The following is a 27444-nucleotide window of genomic DNA, read 5'->3' as shown; positions in this document are numbered from 1 at the left end:
CCGTTGCTATATTTAACTGTTGTTTACTCTAGTTAACACTTTTGAGTGTTTAATGTAGAACATCTTTAAACTAAAAATAATAAAGCAAACTAAATCATCACAATGTAATAGCAAGTTGAATTGATATGCATGATCTCTCTCCTAAAAAAACATATTAAGATTGTAGGGAAGAAAAAAACGATAAACTCAAATTAGAAACATTATAAAAAATACAAGAAAATACTCGCAGTATTGTTTTGAATTTCAGTAATATTTAATTCCACATAATTTATCTTAGCATTACAATTTAATATTCAGGTAGCTGTGGATTACAGTAGGCCGACAGTCTGGTATTTCATATCACTAGTGAAATTACTTAAAAAGTCATAGGCCTACAAGCTGTAGTTTTAGCAATCTACTACAAAATTGTGACAGACATCGATGGAAGGAGACAGGTAATTTCAAACGTCATATTAATCTAACATAGTTTTACATGTTTACTATTAAATAGTCAGGTAACAAAAATAAACTCTTCTGCTGAATAAACATGGCGGCCATCAATTAAATTATGAAAGCACAAAGGCACATTTAAGATACAATATAGACAGTACAATATAATGGTTTGTGGATTTCAAACATTCAAATATTTACGGCTAATCAGAAATGAGATATTTCAATAGATCTGTTGATAAAAAAGGCATCACAGCTCGATCATCCAATTCTCTGATCAGCAGCGGAAAACTTTAAAAAAGTCACTTTTTACTGGACAAAAACAGTTTTTCATGAAACATTTGAAAATAAACTATATAAAATAGTTTTAATAATCATAGTTAAGGTTGTCTTGAATAGTATGAAGTACATTTCAAATTAGAGAGGAGGAATGACTTTGTAAGAATGTCTTGGATTTGATTTCTTCCATCATGTGTTCACGTGACATAAAATCTTTATTGTCTTCCTACATTTTTCTTAGCGTCCCGTAGCACACGATCTGGCACTACCGCTCCTGATGATAAACCTTGCGAGAGACGTCTGCATTTGTTGATCAGTCTGAGAAAATCATCACAAGGCCCTCATTTCTTAGCTTATACAACCGTCTTTAAAAATCATGCAGCTGAAAGGTTTCCAACAATATTAAGGAGACACAATCAGGACCGGATAATTGTCCCTTAATATGGGTGCATCCTGAATAGAGGCGTGTCCCAAAGGAGGGGTTTTATTGTTATACAGTACTGTAAAAAACCGCTTCACTTATTTAACGTATAAATAGAAACCAAATATAATTTTAATTCTTTGGTTTCATAAAGGAAGAAATTGAATGTTTAAAAAATAAATTATGGAAATTAATAATTGGTACAGTATGCAATCATATATATATATATTAGAACTAATTATTTATATAAAATTATGTAACAAAGAATTAAAATAATTATAAAGTGTATACATATATTATGTATCATAACAAATAAAAAAAACATAAAGGTAATTTTATAAACATCTTTTTTACAAACATATTTTGCGTATTCTGACTTTGAAATCTGACATTATTATACAATTGTCACCAACTATATTAACAAAATGTTCATCTGCTTTGAACCCTTAAAAACGAAATAACAAAGATAGAAGTTTTAAATAATAGTTTAGAAATGTAACATATGAGGATGCACACATTCAATTACATTGTAAACATGATATATCTAACATGGCATTTGAGAAAAATAAACAGTTTTGTTCATTTAAAACATAATGGACCATTTTATGGTGTGTTGACCATGGCAAACAAGTACACTTTCTGACTGCCTTAGGCCTGCAAAGGGCTGCAATCATTTTTACCTCACAGATTAATAATACTAGCATTGATCATGGAAAGTATGGCATTCGTATAATAGTACTAAAAAAGACATTGAGTTGCCACAACTTTAATAAAAACCCATAATTGAGCATCAATGTTTAAAGCATTTCATTTTGATAGCAAGCACATCATGTTTTTCACAATGCTGCATGTACACATACAATTTACACATTTTGAGCATAAACTTTTTTGTAACTGCTGAACATTAATCTTGATCACTTAAAAATAATGCCCATGATAAACATTCAAGTCATCTTGGTGCTCGGTTTATACAATAGAATTAATTCATCCATAATATATTCGTTAATATTAGTGCTGCATGGATTTCTAAACAGGAAATGGTAGTACATCCTAGGCCCTGGCAGTAGTCCCATTTCAGAATTATGCAGATGATGCTGAGTACCTCTGTAGTAGATTTGTATGGCACTTGTCACAGACCCTGACTGGCTTAGCTGATGATGGCAGTGGCATGTAGTTATCTGAACAAGAATTGCAATAGATTCCTCCACAGCTTCGACAATGGTGCTGTAACAAAATAAATTTTATTCCATGTTACTTTCCTACACTTTTATGACTGCCTTCCAGTATAATCCATTTTCTAAACTTTAATCCATATGACATAAAAAAGACCTAGTATAGAAATGTGAATAGAAATGTACAAATGTAACGATCTGTTGCAACTAAAATACAAATAATTTCCCAGATTCATTTTTTTATTCAGTCTATTTTTTTACATTTTAGTGTCTCTGTGCATGTTTAATTTTAATAGGTACCATTTTAATGTAATTTGTAACTAGCCTTTGGCCACGAGATGTTACATATAGATGTTATTGAATTGAATAAAAAATAAAAGTGAAAAAATACTTACTTTACGACGAGCAACAGAAAACTGTTTTTCACACAACATACAAGAGAGGGAGTCTTTATCGCTTGTCCACACCCGTTTATCTAAGGCTGTCACCGTTTCTTTCATATCATCCATCTTTAATTGAGATCTACACGCAATTGAGAAACACATCAAATGAGAAATAAAAAAACAAATATATAAAATAACTTTCATTACTTATACATTATATTTGTAACTATAATATAAAAACATTTTGAAAAAATTTAGATTCATTTTCCAATTACAACTGACAGAAAAAGAGACTACCAAACTTAATGTTACTATAGAGGGCAGCATACAATTAATAACTAGACATGAAACTCGTCACTTTGACGAGTTAGTTATCCGCACGACAGATGCCACGTGCACGTCATACGTTAAAAACTATAATAAGAGGTGGTCCTGTATTTTCGCCTTGTAGCCTATTATAATTATACAGTACACTGTGTATAAAAGGAGACATTAATTCTACATGATACAGAGGGCGGCAAACAACAATTTGCTCACATCAGAGACTATGCTGGTGTACATTGTACTACTGTATTATTATATGACATATTAACTGAATTATGGGACCTGCCTTTAATTCAAATATTTAACATGATGACGTCATAAAAAAAACAACACAACGATAGCAATTTCTGAAGAAAATTATCTTAGCAACAACATATTAACGTGTAGAAGAAATTTGAATACGTAAAATGTTGGTGCGCGCACATTTAAATGTGATGAACTATTACGCAAAATATGAAAATACGACTCTTTTTATTCAACTGGCAATATGATGACGTCACAACATCCGATTGGCAAAATGTTTACATGAATTCGTATCTACAATCCTATAGCTTCCAGAAAACGTTTTAATCGTGATTATCACATTTTATTCTTACGAGCTATTACAGATTAAAATTTACTGTAAAGATGAAATTAATGACCCACGTAATTAAAATTTTTAGGCATGATGACGTTATAAAAATTAAAATATTTTTATCTCATGCTAAAGAAAGTTGATTAACCTAGACAATATATAAATATAGGAGAAAAATGAATACAGATAAGCGTGATGCGCTCCATTGAATGTGATGAGCAATAACGAAACAGACAAAAATCCTATATTTTACATTCGTGTGGCCATACGATTACGTCACAATGTTTTTTTGGCCTTATCGATGCATGATCCGATATCTGCAACTCATCAACTTCTAGATTTTGTAATAAAAATAAACGGTTCACGGTTTACTTTAGAAACTATGACTGTTTAAAAAAAGACATTATTTTGATGATTTTTTAAGCTTTTTCATAAAAAACGCGCACAAATTGTCTAATTCAACGTGTTCGTATGGCGTTATTTAAACTGGAAAAGTTCTAAATTGTTTTCAAAATTACTAGGAAAGGCTTGAAAAATATAATTCAAGAGAAAAAAATATGTTTTTATCGCTACGTGCGCACCGCGTGCGTAAAAAATCGCGCGCCCGTGGGAATTTTTGACATGCTCAAAATGACATGAAACGCGTAAAAAGTTGATTAGAAATTAATTTTGCGCATTTTGAAATTTTAAATGCGCGTGCGCGCGTAACTTCTTGTGAAACATGCCATTTTTAATCCGTAGAAAGTTTGCCCCTGATATGACTTAAATTTTGTCAAAGTGTCAATACTAAATGACTTTTGGTTTTTAATCTATGATCAATCATTGAAATTCATAAAATTGCGCGTAAGTCACGTTGCGCAACTATGACGTCATTCAAAAATAGGAGGTGCACAACTTCACGTAAATGCCCATATGTTGTCACAGTTATGAAATGTTATGTTTACACATTTTAGAGAAACGCGACTCACAAAAAGGAAGGAAGGAAAGAAGAACTAGACATGAAACTCGTCACTTTGACGAGTTAGTTATCCGCTCGACAAACGCCACGTGCACGTCATACGTTAGAATATTGCACACAGAGAAATATTAAGGCATTATGACCTGAACTGAAGAATATGATATGTTGTTATTTCTGAATTCTGTTAGTTTGTGTCATATAGTATACACAGTACAATCTGTATACATATCACAAACAGTGTAAAATAGGTGAAATTACGGGACCCGTATTTTATTGTAATTTTTAACATCTTGACGGTTTCAAAATGAAATGCAAAAGTAGAAATTTCAGAATGAAATTATCTCAGCAACAACATATTACCGTGTAGAAGAAATTTGAATACGTGAAATATTGATGCGCGCTCTTTTAAATGTAATGAAATATAACGCAAAAGATGAAAATACGACTTTTTGTATTTAACTGGCCATATGATGACGTCACAACATTCGATTGGCACAATTTTCACATGATTTTGTATCTACAATACAATAACTTCCTGAAAACGTTTTAATCCTGATTATCACATTTTATTCTTACGAGCTATAACAGATTAAAATTTACTGTAAAGATGAAATTAATGACCAACGTAATTTAAATTTTTAGGCATGATGACGTTAAAAAAATTAAAAATTTTTAAATTCATGCAGAAGATAGTTGATTGACCTAGAATATATTAAAATCGGGGTGAAAATCGACTACGAATAAGTGGAGATGCGCTCTATTAAATGTGATGAGCTATGACGAAAGAGACAAAAATCCTATATTTTATATTCGCGTGGCCATACGATGACGTCACAATGTCCGGTTAGCCATATTAATGCATGATTCGATATCTACAACTCATCAACTTCCAGAATATGTAATTAAAAAAAAGTTCTCCATGTAGTTTAGAATCTATGACTGTTTAAAAATAGGCATAATTTTGACGAATTTTTGAACTTTTTCACCAGAAACGCGTGCAAATTATTTAATTCGACGTGCTCGTATGACGTAATTTTAAGTCGAAATTGTTTAAAGGTTGGTAACATTACTATAAAAGGCTGAAAAAACATGAATCACGCGAAAAAAATATGTTTTTAACTCTAAGTGTGCACCGCGTGCGTAAAAAGTTTCGCGCGCGTGGGAATTTTTGACATGCTCAAAATGACATGAAACGCATAGAAAGTTGATTAGAAGTTGATTTTTCGCACTCTAAAATTTTAAACGCGCGTGCGCGCGTAACTTTTTGTGAAACATGCTATTTTTAATCCATAGGAAGTTTGCGCTTGATTTTACTTAAATTTTCACAAAGTGTCAAAACAAAATTATGTTTCGTTTTTAGTCTATGATCAATCATTGAAATTCATAAAATCGCGCGTAAGTCACGTTGCGCAACTCTGACGTCATTCAAAAATAGGAGGTGCACAAGTTCACGTATATGTCGATATGTTGACAAAGTTACGATATGTTCTGTTTACACGTTTTAGAGAAACGCGACGCACAAAAATGACAGAAGGAAAGAAGTATAATACAGAAAAAAAAAAAAAAAAAAGATGATGAAACAGGACGATTACAAGGAGTTATCCGCTACTAAGCGGATAACTAATAATACAGAAAAAAAATGTTGATCTCGTACAATAACAAGGAGTTATCCGCTTGGTATACCAAGCGGATAACTAATAAGAACAGGAAAACAACCGTACATTTACAGACCAAACAATTTTAGATTACTAAATAGTACAGATTACTTTTTCGTAACGCACAACAAAATAAAATAGGCTGTGTAGGGAAATGACTTAAAACTGGCATATCTTTTGTTACTACATTTTCGTGACAACACCCATTTCTTTAGCATGGAATAAAAATTATAACAATGTTGTTAAAATGCTTGTAGGGTATCTGATTGGTTCTGTGGTGGCTTGAGCTGTGATTGCGCTTGAGTTGATAATCAAAATGCATAATATCTTATGGTATAAATACAATACAATTTAATTTTTTAAATTTTTGATTCTAAATTGTTTGAGCTTTATTTTATCTTTATTAATTATATTAATTTTATTTTTATTGTTACATGTTTATGTCTTGTCATAATGTATTTCTGTGAGGGTCCCTAATGATCAGCTTCAGCTGGATGGACCACCCTCGTAAAATATTGTTGAAATAAATAAAAATAACTTACTCGCTAAGTTTTGATCCCATTTCTGTTAATGCAAGTTCTTGCTCTTCACAAGTTTGTTGTAAAAGTGTATGTTTATCTGATACTTTGTTGAATTGTTGCCTTAAACTTGCCAGTTCCTCAACATCTTTTTGAAGTTGATTAACCAACTCTTTCTCCATGCCAAGATCCTTCTGTAACTGGTTGCGCCACTCGCGTTCAATTTTTAAATCTGTTTCTAAAGCAGAACTAAAAGAAATTGAAAAGGTATTATTGAGTAAACATTTTTACATATCTTTCACAGCTTTTGAATAACATGAATTAAATTCCCAAACATACATTCGATTAATAATAATAAGGCCTAATTGGTCAGATATTTTTTTAGCTCATTTAGTGTTAAATGAAATTTAAAAAAACTAGTGGGCAAAAATCTATAACATAAATAGAGGGCGCTGTTACATTTTCAGATGGATGTTAGTCCAAGTTCTCAGCCTTGGCAGTGGGTGAGTAGTTGATTTAAGAAGATAATATTTTTTACAAAAATTAGATTAGATTTCTTTAATGCTTAATGGAAAATGGTTTTTGGTCGTCAGACTTGGGAAACATAAACTTTTAAGAAAATAATTGTATTAAATACTGCATTAGTGTGGTTGAATAGAGATAATTTTACCCCCAACAACATACTACATTTTATTCCATTACTTTCACATTCTTGATAATTACACTATGTAAACAAAAGCACACAACAATTACATTTAATAAAGAAGTCAACAAACGAAAAATATTTATTTGTGACAAAGAAATGATAAATTTTTGGTTTTTGGCAAAAAGAACATGTTTGTTGATCTGTACAACAAAATCAATTTTCTACAAGTGTTATTAGTACACCAATGTCCATCGCATGCTGCCTTACTAAAACTGGCACTCATACGCTGGAAGACTCACCGTTTGAGGTCCTTTTCTGCAAGAGTTTGCCCCAGTTTACGAGCAGTTTCCATGGCCGCTTGTTTATCATTTTCACATATCTTTAACCTGCATGCATATATGTAAGAAGATGGAAGGCAAATAAAAGAAAAGGAAATAAAACTTAAAGGAATTACTAAATAAACAAGTAAAATAATAGTGATACATAAACAAAGGTTCCAATTAACTATATTTAAAAAACAAAACAGTGAAAGCTAACAAAGTTGACAAATATTGCATTGTGGATGTTTGACGGCAAGCAAAACTTTATGGTGATGAACACATATATCATTAGCATCGAACCAAATAAGGGCATATGGGTTGGAAAAATAGCATAATTATGTTTTAATTTACTTTTTGTTAATGCTCTTATAAAGCATGTGTGGTAAATATGGAATATGCTATGTACTATAAATTATTTTAAACCAGCAGTTAACAACAATACATATAATAATATACATAATAAGGTTAAGATTGATGATGAGTTTATGAAATATTACAATAAGTTTGGTATAAATAAAAAACTGAAAAAAGAAATAAACATTTCAATGTAAACAGTCAACATGGGTAACATGCACACAAAGTCAGAACACAATGAGAAATAACAGGTGAATATATGTAAATGTTATGCAAATTGATATTTAAACTACCCACCTTTCCTCTAGTGCTTTTATAGTGGCAGCCATTTGAGCTGTTTTTTCTTCTAATTTTACAACAATGTCAGTCTTGTGTCTGGCAGTACTTTCAAAATTCTGAATTACAAAAAACAAAAACAGTTATTTTATAATAATGATATGCAAGTCAGCCCTGAGTTATCGGCCCAACTTGTAGTGTAATTCCACCCTGAGGCCTATTAGCCTACTTTCAAATTCTGAGTAATATTTATGCATCTATGTTTTGTTTTAGCATAGTCGACTCCATGTTGGTCTGATAGCCTGGTACAGGGAACTGGTTTCATCCTAGTCTATCTACCAAGTACTGTACACAAATATAAGTTGGCTAATCTGTTACAGCTACACAATATGTAATGGGCAAGTACTAAACATGTGAGTGATCACATTTAAAATATAATAATAAATAACAATACTCCTCCAAAAATTTTCAATATCTGTTTAAACAATAAAAACGCATTCAGAATTCCAGAACCGTGTTACGCCAGCCTAAGGGTGTTGTGTATTGGGAGAGTTTACTGCATTTTAACCAACCTGTAGTTTGTTATATAAGTCTAGGTTGATGGTCTTTATGTCACCCAGTTGCTTTCTTAGAGATACTATTGTGTCTTGCTTTTCATGGATGTCTTTTTCCAATAGTTTCATTGCCATCTCCATTTCTGTCTTCATACTCTTTTGCAATTGTAGGTCCTGCTGTAGTTCCTACAAAAAAAACAAAAACAAAATGAGTATCATGTGGAATTAAGTTCAACAAGAAATTTCCTGGAACGTTTACATCATAATGTAAATATAATATAATAACATCAATATATATCTAATATATATATTAACACAATAGGCATAGAAATTAATTCTAATCCGCCCGGCGATGTACTGAAATTTTAATTATTTAATTTGAAACGATAAGATGAGTCGCCCCAACTGAGATTCGAACACGGACCTTCTGCTTGATATGCAGATGTCCTAACCATTAGACCACTGGGACTTTCATGGTATAGTTCAAACCCGATTGGATACTGACTCTTTAACATTCTCGGCGTGGTACGGCGGAATATCAACATCAGTAGTTGTAGTATTTTTTTTAAAGTTTAAGAATGTTCAAAGACCACGCCTAGCAATTGGTAGTGTTCTGTATCTTCAATAACCAGTAGTATTTGGTAATTAACAATCATTGGTGTATTAACAAACGCTACAAAATATGTAAATGTTAATTAAAGTTGAGCCCAGACAGCTGTGTATAATGCAACCCAACTCAATGTAAGGTTGTTTATGCTTGTCGCATTGTATAATATTAAACATGTTTGATATTCTCAAAAACTAGTATCAATCGACTTATCACATTGGCATTCTGCTCCCCATGTCTTGTCTCATTCGTTGAAATGCTATCTGAGGTCGGCTTTAGTGGATCATGGCCAAACAGGCTGTCTGTAATTACTAACATATACTATATGTTTGGGATGTATGGACTATCATAAAATGTAAGGCTCTGTCTACACTATCACACTAGTTTGACAAAAAATGTGTGATGTGCCCAAATATGATATTGATATTTATTTATTTTATTTAAAATAAATAAAAATAATTATGGTAGTGATATGACATAACCATGTCCATATATGGGCACATCACATTTTGTTGTCAAACATTGTGATTGTATAACAAGGCTTAATACAACTTACATTGCGTTCATGTGTTTGACGTTGCAGATCGTCTTGTGCAGACTTGTAGAGTGAATCTAAACCAGCTCTAGATGTGTTGTATGCTTCTCTCTCAACATCCATATCAGCTCGTACAAGCTATAAAATACAATTTACACCTTAGACGCAAAATATTGTTTCCTAATATAACTTAGATGTTATTTTACTATTTAATATTTGTATTGATGGTCGCTGGCGAGTGTGGGTAATAGGTAATTAAACTCCAAAATACATATGAAAACGATCTTGAAGTGGGGGAAGTGCGACGGCCCACTCTCGGGCTGGTATCTTCACTAATAAGAAAAACCAACCTCAATTTTCTTGTTGACATCTTGAGAAAGTCTGGCATTCTCAGTTTGATACTTTTCATTCATTGCTTGAATACTTAAAAGGTTGTTTTTGGCAACTGCAAGCTGAAAAAGTAAAATATTGTTACATAAAAAACTTAAATGACAAGAATCTTAAGTTTTGTCAGTATGCTTGTATATGTTTTACAAAGAAATGGTTACGAATAAACAACCTACATCAAGAAAGCACAAAAAGTCTGAACTGGACAACTTTTCTGCAAAATTTTACTGTACATAAATTTGTTTATGTTTAATTTTACTTTTGAAAGTTTGATCTTTATATTATTGTACACAATTCCCCAAACTGATTTAGCAACAGTATAGTTAAACAAATGTTCTTAAAAAAACCCATTTTCTTGTAAACTATTGAGTTCTTTAATTACAAATGTACCATATTACCTCTTGCTTCATCTGAGAGTTATTCTCTTCCAGACCTTTGACCCGAATTTGTAATGAGCTGATCTGTGCATTTAGATGACGATTCAATTCTTCTAAATAATTCTTCTGATCCAAGATAGAAGATAGATCTGAATTCTGGGATGGGCCACCTCCACCATCCGTCGAACAGCTGAAATGAATTTTAGAAGGAAATAAAAACAGGCCATAGCAGTGATAGGGTTGAAAATGAACTCCGGGATAATCCACCGTCACAACCCATTGAACTGAAATAAATGAAATAAAGGAGATGAACTCAGGGATGGTCCAACTCCACATCAGTTAAACAGCTGAAAAAAATTGTAGAACATAAAAATAAGTCGCCTAGTCACATGGTTAAAAAGCCAACATAGTGCATTACCTATGCTACTATGTACAGTAGTCATGTTAGACTACCAATGAACTTTGGAAGAATTTTGAATACAACATTGTATCCGTGTATGTGTGTGTAGGCAATACTATGTATTTTAGGTAGTTTATGTGGTATAAAGTATAGGAAAACTGGAGAAGGTTAAATTCAACTTTATTCCTAAATTAACAAGCCTTAACTCTTATCAGCCTTAACCCAGGCAGTCTATTAGCATGGGCAATTTAAATAAAACAAACTCAAATTTGTAACGTAATTTAGCTGCAAGTACAGTAGTATAATTTGTTACAAGTTGCATACCCAGCACCAGCCTCTTCCGGTTTCTCCAAATAGTTTCCGTCTTTCATAAAAACACTGATATCAAGAACTGATGGAGCCGAATCCAAATCATCTCCTTTTAAGTACAAGTTACAATCAATAACATTCAAGCCCACTAGAAGTCCTGCAATGACAGTTGCTTCCTCTTCCATCAATGCAGCTCCAGGGTCATAGAATTCACTACAAAATAAATGTGACGGGTTAGATAGTCTATAGACACCATCTTTTATAAGCGCTTCAATCTAGTAATTGCTACAGGCATAAGGAACAATGTCAAAATGATTGTACTGCAGTTACTGCAATTTTTACTGCAGTGACTGCCTCACCATTCAACTAACAAACATTAATTGTATAATTATGTTTTTGTAATTGGTCAAAATACAAAAACTTTATTCAAATTATCTAGCAGTGGAGCTGTAGCTTGGTGGTTAACGTGCTTGCCTTCCAATCCCATGGCCCAGGTTTTAATCCCAACCTAGTGCCAGGGTTGTAACTCACAACTCTTTCAACAACTCCATAAGCCTCAAATGAAACTTAGTTTATAAGTATGATAAAGTATCAAATAGTTTATCCATCCTGTAATTGGCAAGTCACTCGCTGTTGGATGCGTATGAAATAAATAAATGTGATGTCAATCATTATCAGCAACTTTATAAGTTACGATATTTAAATCCTTTTTGAATGCATTCAGTATTAATATTATGTCGGTCATTTTGAAGTTAATATTTCTAATGGTTTGAGGCAATTAAATCAATGAACAAATCAAAATGCAATATGGCATTTACAGGTTGTGACCTGAACATATTGCAGGTAAATTAAAAGCGTTTAATATGAAAAGATTTATTAATGATTGCCACTACTTGATGGTTGACGAAGATAAACAACAACACAACTTCAATCTCAATACTCTTTAAAACATTTTTGATACTTTCATGCAACTGTTATCGTTTAACCTATTTTTCAAATAATAACAACTTGTTAAAAGTTGTAACCGGTTTTGAGTGTGAAGAGTGAATTGCGTGAAATCGCGACAGAAAAACACATCAGTGATATCCTGTTTTTTATTTTTAATTCTGATTAATGTTTACAATTATCTGTAAATGTTAAAAAAAACTGTTGTTTTGTTTTATTTAAGAAATTGTGATAAACTGAATAGAAACATGATTAAAATTGTGTTTAACAGTCAGTGATTATTTACCCGAGTATGTCCTTCCGTTCAATCAGTGCTCGGAAATAATCGGATAGTTTCTTCTGCATGAGTGCTAGTCTCAACCATGCTCGACTACGACCGATATTTGTCCTAAAAAAATCAATGAACAAGACACAGGAAACAGCAAGATTAATCAATGGTACTTAAATTGATTGCTCTTTGCTTTTATTTAAAAAGAAAAATATTTTAATTTATTAAATATTTATTCAAATAATGACACAAAACATAATATTATAGGAAATACAAAAAAGAAAACAAAATTTTAATTCTGATTGGTATCATACAGTACGTTCTACCTCCTTTATCTTTTTTCCAGTATGCAATAATATTCATACTTAAATTTAATACAAAATAAAGTTTAAACTGAATAACTTATATTACCAGGACAGATGAATATTCACGATTCTATTCATACTTACTTTAATCCTGGTAGATTTCTGACACTATCTGTAATATCCTTAGCTTCTGGCATTATCTTTTCAACTGCTTCTAATGCGCTCCAAAACTCCTTCTTCTTTTCTAGAACAAACTTTTTTCCTAAAAAGTATTTAATGAAAGTATACAGAGTTGGTCTGGTGCATTGTTGTAATTTAAAGTATAGCTCAATGTATAAAATTACTACATTTTAAAATATAACATACCCATTTGCGATCACAATGACATTAGTATTATTTGCTTTTGAAAGTAGGCTTGGGTGATGGTTGGAGGATTTCATGAACTAGGTCATTTTTTCAGGATTTCGAGTGTTGAGAGATAGTTTACAAACTATGGTTTACAAACTTGTGTGGAATTTTTAAAGAGAATTCAACTGATACTTAATCAGTTCCCACCTCTAGCTCTCAACTAAATTAACCTCTTACCCCCTCATTTGTAACAGTATTTTCTACAGTGCACTGCTTTTTATTGCTATACCTTGTCAGACACATGTAATTAAATATCATCAGTTTAAGCCTAATGATTTCTGACCACACATACACTGCCAATTCACCAACAGCATTGACAAGATTCCATAATGTGTGGTCCAAGCAGGATATAACACATTTAATATTTACCACAATATATTTAACAAGCAGACAGGTGGACAGACATCCACATTAATTGGAAAAAACATTTATTTTTTAGTAAATGGAGCATAAATACCATTGGTATTGGTAGGGAAGGAAATGACATTGAAACTGTACTGTAATCATACTACTAAAATAAGGATGTAGTACTGTTGTAACCAGCCAAAAAAATTGTTCAACCTCTACTAGGTTCAATCAAACCTTGTACAGTATGCTTCTTCTGTAGCTACAGTATAGTTAGTAAATCCTGCAGTAAACATTACCTTTCAGTCCATGTGCCAAAATGTGCTCCATAACCACAAAGAATTGCTGAAGTGGTATATGTTCATCATCCAAGATTCGTCCTTCTTCTAGCGCTGACTCTATAAGTGCCTTGATGCACAGCTTAGCAATGTTGAGCAGGTTAGCTCGTTCTACAAGCACTGGGTTTTTAAGGACACTGTCATCTACGAATGAAAATTATTTAAGGTCAAAAAATATATTTAGTGAGTCAGGCTACAGAAATGTATGTTATCTAAATGGGAGATCAAAGCAAATGAAAGAAGTCAGAAGTTAAAAAAGCATTCTCAAAAACAAACAATACAATCAAAAAACAATCCCACTTTTTGAACATACACACCTGAGTTTATACTTGCAATTTGATTAGTTAATTATTTGTATAACAAACTGTGTTCATTAGCATAATATATAATGTAGTCAAAAAATCTGGACATTTATTAATATTTTGCTTAAATCAAGACAGATAAGGTTTATTTATCAAACCAGTTCTTATTTATTTACTTATTACAGAAATAGACTTTGAAAAAAAAAACTCATTGACTTTCTAAGGAAGTTTGACCTGACCCCTGTACAGGTTTGTATTGGAATTACACTTCACAAATTAAATGTACAGATACAGAATTCATCTTTGGTTTAATCCCACATGTTCTTGCCGTACGTATGACAGTTTTCTCTATGCACTTTGGCAAACTGGTTAATTAAATCATGATAGTGTTTTTTAGGACTGCGACATACATGTCAAGCTTGCCATTACTTGCATTAACCGAGGTTGACACATGAATATTAACTACAATACGGGTACATATATACTATTTTGTAAATTAACTTTACCTTTGATTGTAAATTAAACATGGCTTTAAATGAAAGCACAATACAGAAAATATAAAATATTTAACAAAAAATATATTTATCCAAAGGCAGATTACTGAAAAAATGACAATGTTTTGGGTATCAGTGGCTGGATCTCAATGGCGATACAAAATGACAATGCTGTGGGTATCAGTGGCTGGATCTCAATGGCGATACAAAATGACAATGCTGTGGGTATCAGTGGCTGGATCTCAATGGAGATACAAATGACAATGTTTTGGGTATCAGTGGCTGGATCTCAATGGCGATACCAAATGACAATGTTTTGGGTATCAGTGGCTGGATCTCAATGGAGATACAAAAAAAAATAAGCAAAAAGGTAAATCAAAACAATAAAGTAAAACAGCCAGAAAAATAAGGGAAGCTTTCGGGCAATACTAGCCCTTTATCGGTGATTTAAATACACAAAACAGGAAATGTGAAATGTGATATCATATCTACGGGTGATTTAGAGTAACATCATTTTTTTTGTCTTAGACTGAGTATTTATTTTTCCAGGATATTAAGTATAAGAAAGTGATAGGAAATTGATTCCGACTGCAACATGGTTCAGTAATGAAATTAATTATATGTGTAATATAAAATGAAATACAAGATCATCAATGAATAATGCATAAAGGGGTTTGTAGGAAACATTACCATGGCCTCTCAAAACTAATGTACTAATTCCACACATGATGTACGGTAGCAGCAGTAAATCTTAATTTTAAAAATTGCTTATTTAAATGTATGCACCATTTTGAGATTCTGGATTTCAAACAGTTTTTTTGGGTTTAGGCCTTACATTTTTATATTTTGAACTCAGGCTAATTGGACAAATCTCTGAAAGATTTATTCCTATCCATCCACTAAAAAATCTATATTTTATTTTCATTTAATAAAAAGGTAATACAATGATATTTTATACGAGGGAAGATCCAGGGATATTACTGTACAAACCACAATTTGATATTTATTTTCAACAGATTATTAATTAACCCTTGTTTCCGTTCCTGTATGCGATGCAAAAAGTACTGTTGTGACGCGCTGACAATTTATGGTTAGGATGGTGTTAATTAAATATTACGAAAGGATATATATTTGATCATGTATCTGCAGCTATCTTCTCCTTTGAAACATTAATTACTATGTACTGTATCTTGGTTGAAGAAGAATTACCTGCTGCTACTACTACAGTAACTACTGTATTAACACAATATGCTGATGACCGTGTCAGAGATGGCAAGTTATATTATATTTAGAGAAAGAGGGACATGGAAAAACACATCCTCCTTCCCCTTTTATTTGCTGGGCAACCGAATTGAAGTCTAAAAATGCATTCCAACAATATGTAAATATAAGCAATTGTTATTGATGACCTTCTTTGGAGAAGAAAATATTTTGTATGTAATACATTTTTAAAACAATGAACAAGGTAGGTTAAACCAGAATGCACAATCATCTGTCTGATGTGGGAGACTTCAACAAGTCTTTTAATTAGATGTAGCCTACCTGCCTGTGAATTAAATTGAAACAATATTTGTCATCATTGTGAAAACACTTATCATTGAACACATTGTACATAGTGCAACATCCTATAAAACACTGTAGGATGCAGAATTATAACAAGTGCATGGGTAATCTGGTACATAAACTGTATTAAAAATCCCCTATCATTTTATATCATCTTTATAGATGGAAATGGTTTGAACCCCAGATACACATACAAATCACTATCTAATAATTTACAGTATCTTTCTAAATTCAATCATCACTATACTGAACTAATATCATAGCAGGGAGCTGTATTATTATGCATATGATAATATTACAGTACTGTATATGGCATAAAACCCCTATAACATATACACACTAATTACTATATTGGACTCTAATATACTAGAATGCGAATTAAGGGGAGAAGAATGAAAAGGTGTAACAATCTTAGTCCACAGCGTTATTATTATTATTATTATTATTATTCAGTATAAGCATTTTGATAGGTTGTATGATATTAATTGAAATATTATTGTATTTAACATTGAACAATATAAAAAAAAATCAATCATACTCATTGACTTGCTATTTGTACTTTCTGGAAATAAGAAAAAAACCATGTACAATTTACATGTCACAAATTATTATGCTTACAGTAACCATGGATCAAGAAGGAACAATAGGAAGAAATACACTAATTGATGGTTGATCACCATTGCAATGACTTCCTCTTTTGGTTATTTCAGAGTTCAATGATGGCACGGGATAACATTTTATTAAAAGTAGTTTATTTTTCCCAAGATACTTATGATTTAACATGCGTGTAGTGCTATAATAATCAGGTTTAATGCAATTCAAGTTAATAATTTAAAATGTACTTGACTTGAGTAGATGGAAGCATTACAGTATGCCGTGAGTCTGCAATAGTAATGTAATTTATCACCATGCAATGCGAAGATTCAATGAAGTAGAATGTTTACATAGACATTATCTAATTTTGTTCATTAGTATGTTACAGTAGTTACTATGAGTAGAGTAGGGAAGAGTGTAATTCCCTGCTAAGAGTATGTTCAGATTTATGGAGTTTATGTGGAGTTTTTTATACTTTTGTAAGCAGGAGAGGTCACGTTATTTATATCGTAATAGCAAGTGTTCATATTCGCAGATTTGGGGAGAACATCCGGCATGCAATGGGTAAATTTGATTGGTAGAAGGTCAAAATCGTAAGCATCGCAAACTTGTACCTTGAGCTGTCGTAACGAACGAAAGTCAGTGTCATCACAGGTGGCATCCACTTTTCCCCCTGGTTCAGACATATAGATTTGTATGCCGCACACAATACGAAAGCATAACTCTCTAGTAGGTCTGGACAGGCACCTAAAGTACCAATCTATGTATTACTACTGTATTATTAAAATTAAATAGATAATTAACATAATATTAATAGGTGAATATCGCTGTTGCAATATTGAAAAAGTCAAGAACATTATGATTTTTTTAAGTATCTAAAAGTTCTGAATGATACTATAAGTTTTTGTTGTCTTATTAAATAATAATTCAACATTTATTAGTTTCTATCAATGGTAAAGCAATACAATAAAAAAAATTAATACTCTGCATTGAAGTATTCAAAATGAAAGAAATTTAAGAGAAACCTCATCTGTCATGTGACCATTTCTACGACATTTGCAGTTAAGTGTATGTTTCACAGCATTAATTACTTCAACATGAATGTCGGCCATACTGTACATGATTGTGTAAAACCATTAACAACATTAGCATGTTATCAAGTCCGAATTATGAATATTGTTTACTCTATGAATTAAAGTAAATTAACATACTATGTAATTTATTTATTAATATTGATAAATGTGATTTTATCTGTGTCATCATGAAAGACCGTATGAGAGTTTTATTGGTGGTGCACCATTTTATATATATATTTTTTAATTGATATTTTGACATATTTTCTAATCAATGTTTTGCATCAATTTAGGTCTAGATGCATTTAGTAACTGCAAGAAAAATTAACAAAATTTAAATGCAAAGATATTAAAATGTGCATCACCATTTTGATTTTTTTATAATCATATCATGGGAATTTTAATGTTGACCTTTGACCATTTTAAAAGTAAAGTACAATATACACACCCCTTGAAAATGACATCATATTGTTAACAATTATATTATTGTATTTAAACCTACCATCTGTTTCCTGGTCTGATTCAGCCCCTTCCTCTGTACTAGAATTCTGCTGGGCAACAGATACGTCGGAAAGCTCCCTAAGGCATAACCATTCCCCATCCACAGACACACGGAAATTACACAGATAAATTGTATCATTTGCCATTGTAAAAATGATTTTTACAGATGCAGCATAAAACACTCCCTTATCTATCTTGTTAATGCTTAGGCTCAATACGTCATCTTCTTCTAACTGCTGTTGGGAAACCTTGTAATTAAATTGTTGCTGTGTTAGCCTCCTCGCAGGTAAAGATCACCAGTTTTTTTTGTCTTGATACTGTACCATGCCAGTATTGTAAATATGCAATGAGCAATATGTCAATAGATGATTATACTCGGAGAACTTATTGACGACCACGAGGAATAAATGATGCCAACGTTTAAATAAACCGACACTAGAGACTGCTATAATTTATCCAATAATTTGCATATAAATATCTGTTCATAACAGCTTAAAACATGTATCTCGTACACAGCCAGTGAGAGTGTGGCTTTTAAGATGACATGCAAGCTCATTGGGATCTGATTAATTTGTATACGTCAGAGACTACGGTACTGTATCTTCTATAGATTTGATAACACATTAAACGCTTCATTGCCAAATTGGGAATACAAATTGTATAGGAAAATAATCTAAATTTATAGTAAACTAAAATTATGTAGAAAATAGGAAAGAATGATAATAAGACTATTTTGCCCTCTAAATCATTTCTTGGTAAATTTTATTTAAAAAAAAAGATTTTTGCTCATAGTGTACAGTAAATGATTAATTTTCAAATAAAAAAAATTAATCACAGAATAAACTGTTCTCCAAAACATGAAAAATGAATATGAATAAATAAAACTTTAAATAGGTCATTTAATACTGATAGTTATTCACTTTTACAGAAAAAAAGAGATTTACAATTTGGTCCAACTGAATCCAGGATATTAACAAGCTAGCAGAACAATAGAAAAATATTTTTTTTCGTATCAAGCAATCATCTCTGAAATAGGCTCAATTTGTTTCTACTCTAGCAGGAAGCTCCAGATTGATACAGTATTTTGTTTAAGATATTGCTATTCCATGGTTACCTTTAAAAAAACATACAGGCTTATTTGTGAGTCATCTCCAGCCCTCCTGCTAAAATGCAATTTTTACAGATATTTTGAATAAACAAAAAAATCTCCAAATGTATTCAATTCATAATTTTTCTACCACTCTAGGTATTGATAGGAGAATAGAAAAAATACAATTAGGCCAACAAAAAAAAAACTTGTTAAAGTGTGAACTGGTATAAAAAAAATTATTTCTTAGTTTTCATTTTTTAAAAAACAAAGGCAGCTTGGATAGCTGGATGTTTATAATGAATTTTTGCTTTGAATAATAGGTCATTCCACCTGACATACCAATATTGTAACTTAAAATAAAGATTTTCCATACAGTAGAACTCACTATGGTTTAATGTGATTATTATAGCGCTTTATATAATTTCATAAAACCGCTATTTAATTTTTCCTAGTTGAGAGGTCTGAGTAATAATAAAAAAAATATGTTTGGTACATGTTTTCTTTGTCTCCTGTCTAAACTCTACAAGGTGCCTATTTTCAGAGGTTATTTTATACAATCTAATCCAAATTTTTCCAACCTATACTATATTACTATACTACTTTACTGTACTTATTTACTGTACTTTTTTTTAATCGATTGAATATTCAAACCCTGGTTCAAACCAAATCTTAACATCCTACTTCTCTCATTGGAACATAAAATGAATTCTTAAGTTTTAAGAAAACAATACAAGAAACTTTATTTGTCTTCATAAAAAAAAAGAAATGTCGGTTGTCAGCAAATCCGATTAAAAAGATACATGGACTAAAAAATGACAAAAAGTGTAAAAGTATACAGCATATTGAAATATAATGACGACAAACACAAATAATTGTATTTTCGAACATCTAGCAACACCTAATACTAGCATTTATCCTCTTGTGTCTTATTGTTAAAAATTAATTAAGAGACACTGCTGGTGTTAAAATGTCAATAATAATGGCAAATTTGAACAAATATGGTGCTCCAAAATTGAATAAAAAATTACTTTATTGCAACCTAAACAAAATAATTATACATTGTTTATTAGGGGCTCTGCAGTATGCAGGCCTACCTGTATGTAGCAAGTCCTACCGAAAATGATAGCTAGGCCTAGCCTAGCTAGTAGTAGGCTAACTTACATTTAATCATTTAATTTAATTAAAATTAAAGTAAAAACAATAATATTTTATTTAAAATAATTGAATGGTTAATTATTCATTTCATTAATTGATGTTTTTAGGGTTTTTTTTCTCCCTCTCTCTCTAGGCTAAACTAACATGACGGATTTCCCTAGGCCTGGTAAGTTTTATTGATCGGGTGGCCGGGTTGGGCGTGTGCAGTCCATTCACCAGTGATTGCGGGAGGCCTAACTAACGGTCCGTTTTCATCTTACCTCTTCTCTTTGATACAAGCTTCTGTGGTTCTACTTTTTTCGCAATAGTAGCCTGTGGCCATGCCAGACCCTCGTCATTTTCATTACTTGGGTTATCATCACCAGAAGCTAGTCTCATGAGAGTTTTTTGCTTCAAATTCATTTCATTCATGCTTGACGCCATTTTTGTTGTTGTTGTTAAAGCACCACCAACGTTGGTAAATCTAGTCGTTACATTGGGTGTTACGTAAATGGGCAGTTCTTTTAACTTTCTGACGATTGGATAGAGCCTATATTTTTTATTTGTCACGAGATTCGTAAACACGTACCTTCGTAAATTCACGAGACGTTATTTCTTCATTCAGTACTCATCCTTTGTGTCTAAAATTTATTTGTATTAAACAATTAACATTAAAGTAGTTAGCCTATATCACGTTGAAGAGCCATACATTGGTATCAACTTACTAGCTAGGCTAGGCCTATTTATAAATCCAATCCTACTAGCTAGGCCTAGGCTAGGCCTAACTCGCCTTTACTTTTGCCTTCTGGTTGGGTTGGGACAGGCCCTGGCCTCGGTTGGTTTGGAAATCTATCTACCACTAGGCCTAGTGTGATTCAACGTTTGCCTTTGTTATTGTGATCGTTTATATATACACATTCAAACAAAGTTGAATGATGTCTCAAGTAAGTCATACTTTATTTATCTAAAAAAATATTTGTTACAATACAAATTACATCATTAATAATAATAATAATTTAATTAATATTGACGTTTATAATGTAAATAGATAGGCCTATTACTAGGGCCTATTAGTATTGATGAAAGAAAATATCATCAGTCATTCTTTATAAACATAATGGTGTGAGAACAACATTATTGCAATATACATGCCTACTCATTATAGTATATTTTTATATACATTGTGCATACAGTATAATTAAATTAGCATTTATAATTTATTAATTTCGATTGTATTACAGGAAATTAAAAAATATTTTCATATGCTCATGGAGACGTAAGTAAAACTTCGAAAGGGCATATTTTGTTCTCATTATTTTCTATGTAGCAACAACTCTTATCCTTTACTCATGATACTGATTATTTAAGTATTTACATTCTATTGAAATATTCTTTAAATTTTATAGAGTGGATGGCCTTGATGCCATAGTTGTTTCAGATGGAGATGGTGTTCCAGTTCTTAAAGGTATAAACTTTATTTTGATGTTAATGACAATCAGAATTCACCCTTTTGCTACCAAATGCAACTCCCGAACTGCTCATTCACTATACCAAGTACCTTTTTTCTCCTTTTAGTTGCATATGAAAGTACACCAGAACTGGCACTGCGACCAAGCTTCTTGTCTACATTTGGTTTGGCTAGTGGACAAGCAAGCAAGCTAGGTCTAGGCAAAAATACAACAATCATAAGTACATACCAAAATCACCAGGTAAGTAGTAATTCAAATCCTTGGGCTGGCCGGCCCAAAATGTCTGGTATAGTGTATTTTTAAAAGTTACTTTAACTGTATACTGTACTCAATACTTTGTACTTACTTACTGTATTAATAGACCTGAACAAACAGCAGCAAAAGATTTAAATTCTTTTGTGCAGTGAACAAATGCACTTATTTATTTATTTATTTCATTTCCCAACTATATTTTTAAATTGTAGAGCAGGAATAATTATCCTGGCATTGTAGCTTTAATTAAACATGCTTTGTTGTCACATTAACTGTGCTTCTTTGCGAAAATTAAAATTTGATAATTCCCTGATGGGTATAAATCGGATACATTAGAGTTAAATCAAAGTTAACAACATAGATATATAGTCAACTGATGAAATACGGTGGATGTAACTTAGATATGATTCAAATCAACTTAAGCATGTCATAGAATGACTAACTCTAATAACATTCTTTATTTGCTTGTTCTTGATAAAACTTACAGCTGGCTTTGTTTAATGAGATACTGTACAAGCCCAGAACACCTGTTTTGACATGTAAGCATTGATTTGATTTGCTCCTTTTTCAGGTCATAATGTTCAACAAGCTTCCCATTGTAATCACATTAATAGCAAGGTTAGATGCAAATTGTGGTGAGTTTAATTCTTTTTTGGAAACAATTCCTTAAATGTTTCGTTTCGTTTATTTTCCACACATTTAAATGCATTTAAACAAAGATACGTATACAGTGTATAATATATGGGTGGAAGGATGTCACGGTAAGTTTATTGAACTTTAAGTTGTGAGCCCCGTATCAGTATAATATTAACAATGCTACGGAGTAAAATAACATTGCTTTTATTTTAAAATAATTGTAAAAATAAAAGAAAATAAGGTAAACAAAAAATGTTGTTTGCCAATAACTGTTTTTAAATCTCTTTAGAGGAAGCAATTTTAGCTAAAGGTCTCAATTTAACAATACATCACCTCTTAATGTTCAGGAACATTTGACTTATTTAACTTACATTTGGCTTATTTATAAGAATAATTTTGAAACAGCTAAATTATATGAATCCTACATGATACAAGTGGATCAACAAAAAGAAATAAAATCTTAGTCTGTTTTGTGCCTAGCTTACCTGGATAAACCGACAATAGCCCTTTCTCCTTGAAAAGAAATGATGATGGTGGCTTGTGGTGAGGCTCCCACCTGAGGGCATAGTTCATGGAGTATACCATTTGTGGAAAGGGGTGTTCAATGAAAATTTCTACTTTTCAAGGTATATCTCGCTCTTCGAGGAGAAAGGGCTATTGTTGGTTTATCCAGGTAAGCTGGCATCGTAGACTACCAACTCCACTGTTGGTTTGTGTAATCCATGTATTGGTTTAAAACATATCACTTGTGATTTACAGTATGCAGTATACTGTAGAAAGAAAGTTTATAGAACAAAATTGTACTTTTGAATGTGTTATATATATAAGTCATGTCAAATTCTCATTTATGGACTTTTTTGGACAGGGCCCAATTGGGCAGTAAACCATTGAATGCAGTACTAAATACCAATTTATTGAGAAAGAATTATGTAGGGTAGGTCAATTTGAGACCCATGCAACCTGTATTGTCTATCAATTTCAGGAACATGGAATGGATAACTACTTTTTTTTAATGTTTAATTAAGGATATGGAAAAAACATTGTTTTTATATAACTGGGTTGTCTATAGAGATACAGTCAACTCTCCCAATACCGGACTCTCTGAAAACCAGAAACTCTCCCAATACCAGACTTTTTTTTAGGACCAAATGGTCCCAAATTTATATTTACCATTAAAAACACATTCCGAATACCAGACTTTCCAGAAAACCAGACTTATTTGGCCGGCCCAAAGGTGTCCGGTATTGGGAGAGTTGACTGTATTCACTTGTGTGGTTCCACCTCAAAATTAATCTTATATAGGCCAATATACAATATACTCTTGCTTATTGTGGACCAAATTAACAGTTATGAAAGTTACAACTATAATAAATGTTTTTATAGGAAAAATTTAATTACAAAAATTTGCAGAAACCAACAACAAAAGATATTAATGTTCACTCCATATGATAATTAAATAAACCTGTCAACATTTCCTACATAACATATAGGTCAATCCTTAACTGCATTGTGGGTAATATGACATGTAGTCAGCACACGCCATAATAGATTACTGTTGTGTGAATAATTAATTAATTAACATTTTAGAATTTTTAGAAACATGCCCAGTTATATTATTTTTGTTATTCTGTGTACAGAATCTGCCACTTTCATTCATTTCATTTTTGATTTGGTCTATTTCAGTACAGTATATACATAAAAAACAAAAAATGAAATTGGGGAGACCAGGGTCAACCTAAGTGAAACTTAATTACTGTAGCTGAGCCGGTTGCCCCAACCCCAAAGTCAGTTTACACATAAAAGACATAAAGACAAAAAACAGTTAAAGCGAATCAAATTGAATGTGAACTTTTCTAATGAAAGCTTCTAGGCTTTCTAGGACTGCAGCATCTGCCAACGGTCTGGAAAGCTGGTCCCAGACAACCTGATGGCTATTGTAGTATAAAATTTGAAAAAAAAAAATGTTATGTAACATTGAATGTCTGTTAATGTACTTTATTTGTGCAGGATTTACCAATGTGTCCCACATGAGTGTTCCACATTATTCGGCTGGTACTAATAAAAGCAAGCAGACACTCTAAAGGGAATACCCAACACACTAACAAAAATACATGAAAGAATCAACTGAAATTTGACTATGGGAATTGCAATTTTTTCTACCTTTTAGCTATACACCAGGGCATGATAAAATATATGAAAATATGTAGTTTGAATAAACATGTCAATATACACTGTTTATACTAATATGAGGTTATTTATGCGTTGCACTATGTGTAACTAGAAAGCCACTCCAAGAGTGCATACCTCCGCCTACTGTAAAAATATATATATATAAATATATATTTGTGTGTGTGTCTTAATGCTGTTAGTGATTGAGGCTAATTTCACTACAAGCATGTGTATGCGAGTTTGGTGTAATGGTTATGTAACAAGCCTTTCAATTAACAATAGCTTCAATTGACTAACAATAGAACAGCAACGCGAAAATCAAACGAGTGAATTTGAAAAGAAATGTGTTTTTTAAACTACTCGCATTAAAAAACGTGCACATTAAATCAAATTATGTTTTAAAATTACAAATCACAAATTCTAACTCTTGCCTCTTGTACAAAAATGAAGTTTTGAAGTCATATCTTTTAACACTAGCAGGTCTGAAAATTATACTAAAAAGTGGTCCAGAATTGGGACCATGGTCCCAAATGGTCCTAAAATTTAATAGAATGGTCCTTGACCACATATTTATCTGTATATTCATTTTAGTAAAGATCTTGTAATACCTCCTTGGCGGAGGTATAACAAGTCCGCTTGGCCAATAAAATCTCACGAAATATCAATCATTTTACTCAGTTCATCTCTTCACAATATTTCACACCTGGACTAAATGTGAACAAGGTCGATTGTCTGTACCTCATTTTGACTTTTTTAAAGTTAATTGAAGGCCTCTCTTATATAGTTTGATAGTGTAGGCAGAGCTTAACACAGTCAGTCATTTGGTTACGTTTAAATTTCTTAATGCCCCCTTTTTTCAACAGGTATGTTACTAGCTCTGGAGTCATCATTTGATGAGGTCTTACAGGAGTTAAAGACTGCTATTGATGTACCAACAAACGGTTGAGGTCAAATGAACTGGATAGTGTTAATACAATACTATTATGTGTACAGTGTACTAATTTTTTTACAAGAGTTATTATACATGTTTCGTAATTCTGTTTAATCTAAATTAACTCACAATACAGAATATTTATTAGCATGTTTTCTATGCTTTTTGTATAATTACATTCCTACAATAAAGAAAATGTATCATTCTATTTGAAGACCGATAATGCATGTTACATTTTCCTTTTTTATCTTTTCTTTCTGATTATTTTACGGTACGTTTATTACAATTGGATAAGAACAAAATTTCTATTGACAAATTTACAGTAAAATTAATTGATTGATACTGTATGTGAATAGATAGGTATAGAGCAAAACTCATGGATTCATAGAGCAAGTGCAGTACCACGATTAAACTCACAAACACATAGAACAAGACCAGTGCTGGAACCCATCCTCTGCCGACTTTATGATAATTATTATGGAGTTGAAAAGGCTGGAAAATTCCTATGTTGCTGATACACAGTATGATTATGTAAACCTAATCCAAGTATATACTGTACTAAACTCCAAGAAACTGTTTTTTCATGTAAATTATATTAAAAATAAATACAAAGATTTCAATCTTCTAAAATATCTTTAATTTAGAGGAATAAAACTACATATTATACTATACAGTGGTATGTTTCATTATCCTTGTGTTTGAGGTTTGTACCTTTTAGTCGCGTGCAACAGCTCTCTATGTCCGTCGGTTGGTCGGTCGGTCGGTCGGTAAACACTAACTTGAGCACGCGACTGCAGCCATGTATATTGCCTAAAATGTTGTATTCATATGCAGGTATGGTGTCAGGGTCGAAATCTGTATATTCTGGGTTCGAAACTTATATTTGTCGCAAACGTTGGAGTTTTTTTTTTTTTAGTTTTTTTTATCTGAATTTATTCATTGGATCTTCTCTTCTATAGAGAATATAGTACGTTTTTATGTCAATTTGTGTAATATCACTTAATTGCTAATGTATATTGACATGTTTGTGTGTTACATAACGGAAAATTGGGGGGATAGTTCAAATATCACAGTAAAATCTCTATTCTTTTGTACACAAATGTTGTAAATAGGGAGGCATTTAAAAAAAAAAATAAATAAACGGTGTGG

The 27444-nt window shown here is 31.9% G+C and overlaps 2 protein-coding genes across 3 annotated transcripts; one reads left to right on the top strand and one right to left on the bottom strand.

The window, feature by feature from the left end:
* Positions 1-231: 231 nt before the first annotated feature.
* LOC140051467 (RUN and FYVE domain-containing protein 2-like) lies at positions 232-21280 on the bottom strand. Of its 2 annotated transcripts, XM_072096688.1 has the most exons (14): positions 21120-21280; positions 14049-14231; positions 13141-13258; positions 12710-12811; positions 11494-11691; positions 10791-10959; positions 10356-10457; positions 10027-10143; positions 8882-9049; positions 8331-8428; positions 7659-7745; positions 6738-6962; positions 2697-2823; positions 232-2353 (listed from the first exon to the last, which is right to left on the bottom strand). In XM_072096688.1, exons 1-14 carry the CDS (start codon positions 21268-21270, stop codon positions 2210-2212), a joined length of 1989 nt encoding a protein of 662 aa, XP_071952789.1. In that variant the 5' UTR covers positions 21271-21280; the 3' UTR covers positions 232-2209. The 2 variants fall into 2 exon arrangements, with proteins under 2 accessions (XP_071952789.1, XP_071952790.1); XM_072096689.1 differs by lacking the exon at positions 7659-7745.
* Positions 21281-21413: 133 nt separating this feature from the next.
* On the top strand, positions 21414-26964 carry LOC140052017 (ragulator complex protein LAMTOR3-B-like). The gene is made up of 6 exons (XM_072097389.1): positions 21414-21782; positions 22080-22114; positions 22245-22303; positions 22414-22547; positions 23131-23194; positions 26228-26964. The coding sequence occupies exons 1-6, from the start codon at positions 21771-21773 to the stop codon at positions 26308-26310; spliced, it is 387 nt and encodes a 128-aa protein (XP_071953490.1). The 5' UTR covers positions 21414-21770; the 3' UTR covers positions 26311-26964.
* The last annotated feature ends 480 nt before the right edge of the window (positions 26965-27444 follow it).

The sequence above is a fragment of the Antedon mediterranea genome, chromosome 6, assembly GCF_964355755.1.
Source record: "Antedon mediterranea chromosome 6, ecAntMedi1.1, whole genome shotgun sequence".
Taxonomy (NCBI): Eukaryota; Metazoa; Echinodermata; class Crinoidea; order Comatulida; family Antedonidae; genus Antedon; species Antedon mediterranea.
This window is presented reverse-complemented; position numbering and strand designations above follow the sequence as displayed.

Excerpts from the sequence above, each read along its gene's own strand:
- LOC140051467 (XM_072096688.1), bottom strand. The coding sequence starts at position 21,270 with ATGAATGAAATGAATTTGAAGCAAAAAACTCTCATGAGACTAGCTTCT. Across the intron at positions 14,232-21,119 it reads GCTTGTATCAAAGAGAAGAG|ATGACAGTGTCCTTAAAAAC; the intron begins GTAAGATGAAAA and ends TTTCATTCGTAG. Across the intron at positions 13,259-14,048 it reads TTTGGCACATGGACTGAAAG|GAAAAAAGTTTGTTCTAGAA; the intron begins GTAATGTTTACT and ends AATACTTTTTAG.
- LOC140052017 (XM_072097389.1), top strand. Across the intron at positions 22,115-22,244 it reads TTTCATATGCTCATGGAGAC|AGTGGATGGCCTTGATGCCA; the intron begins GTAAGTAAAACT and ends TAAATTTTATAG. Across the intron at positions 22,548-23,130 it reads GTACATACCAAAATCACCAG|GTCATAATGTTCAACAAGCT; the intron begins GTAAGTAGTAAT and ends CTCCTTTTTCAG.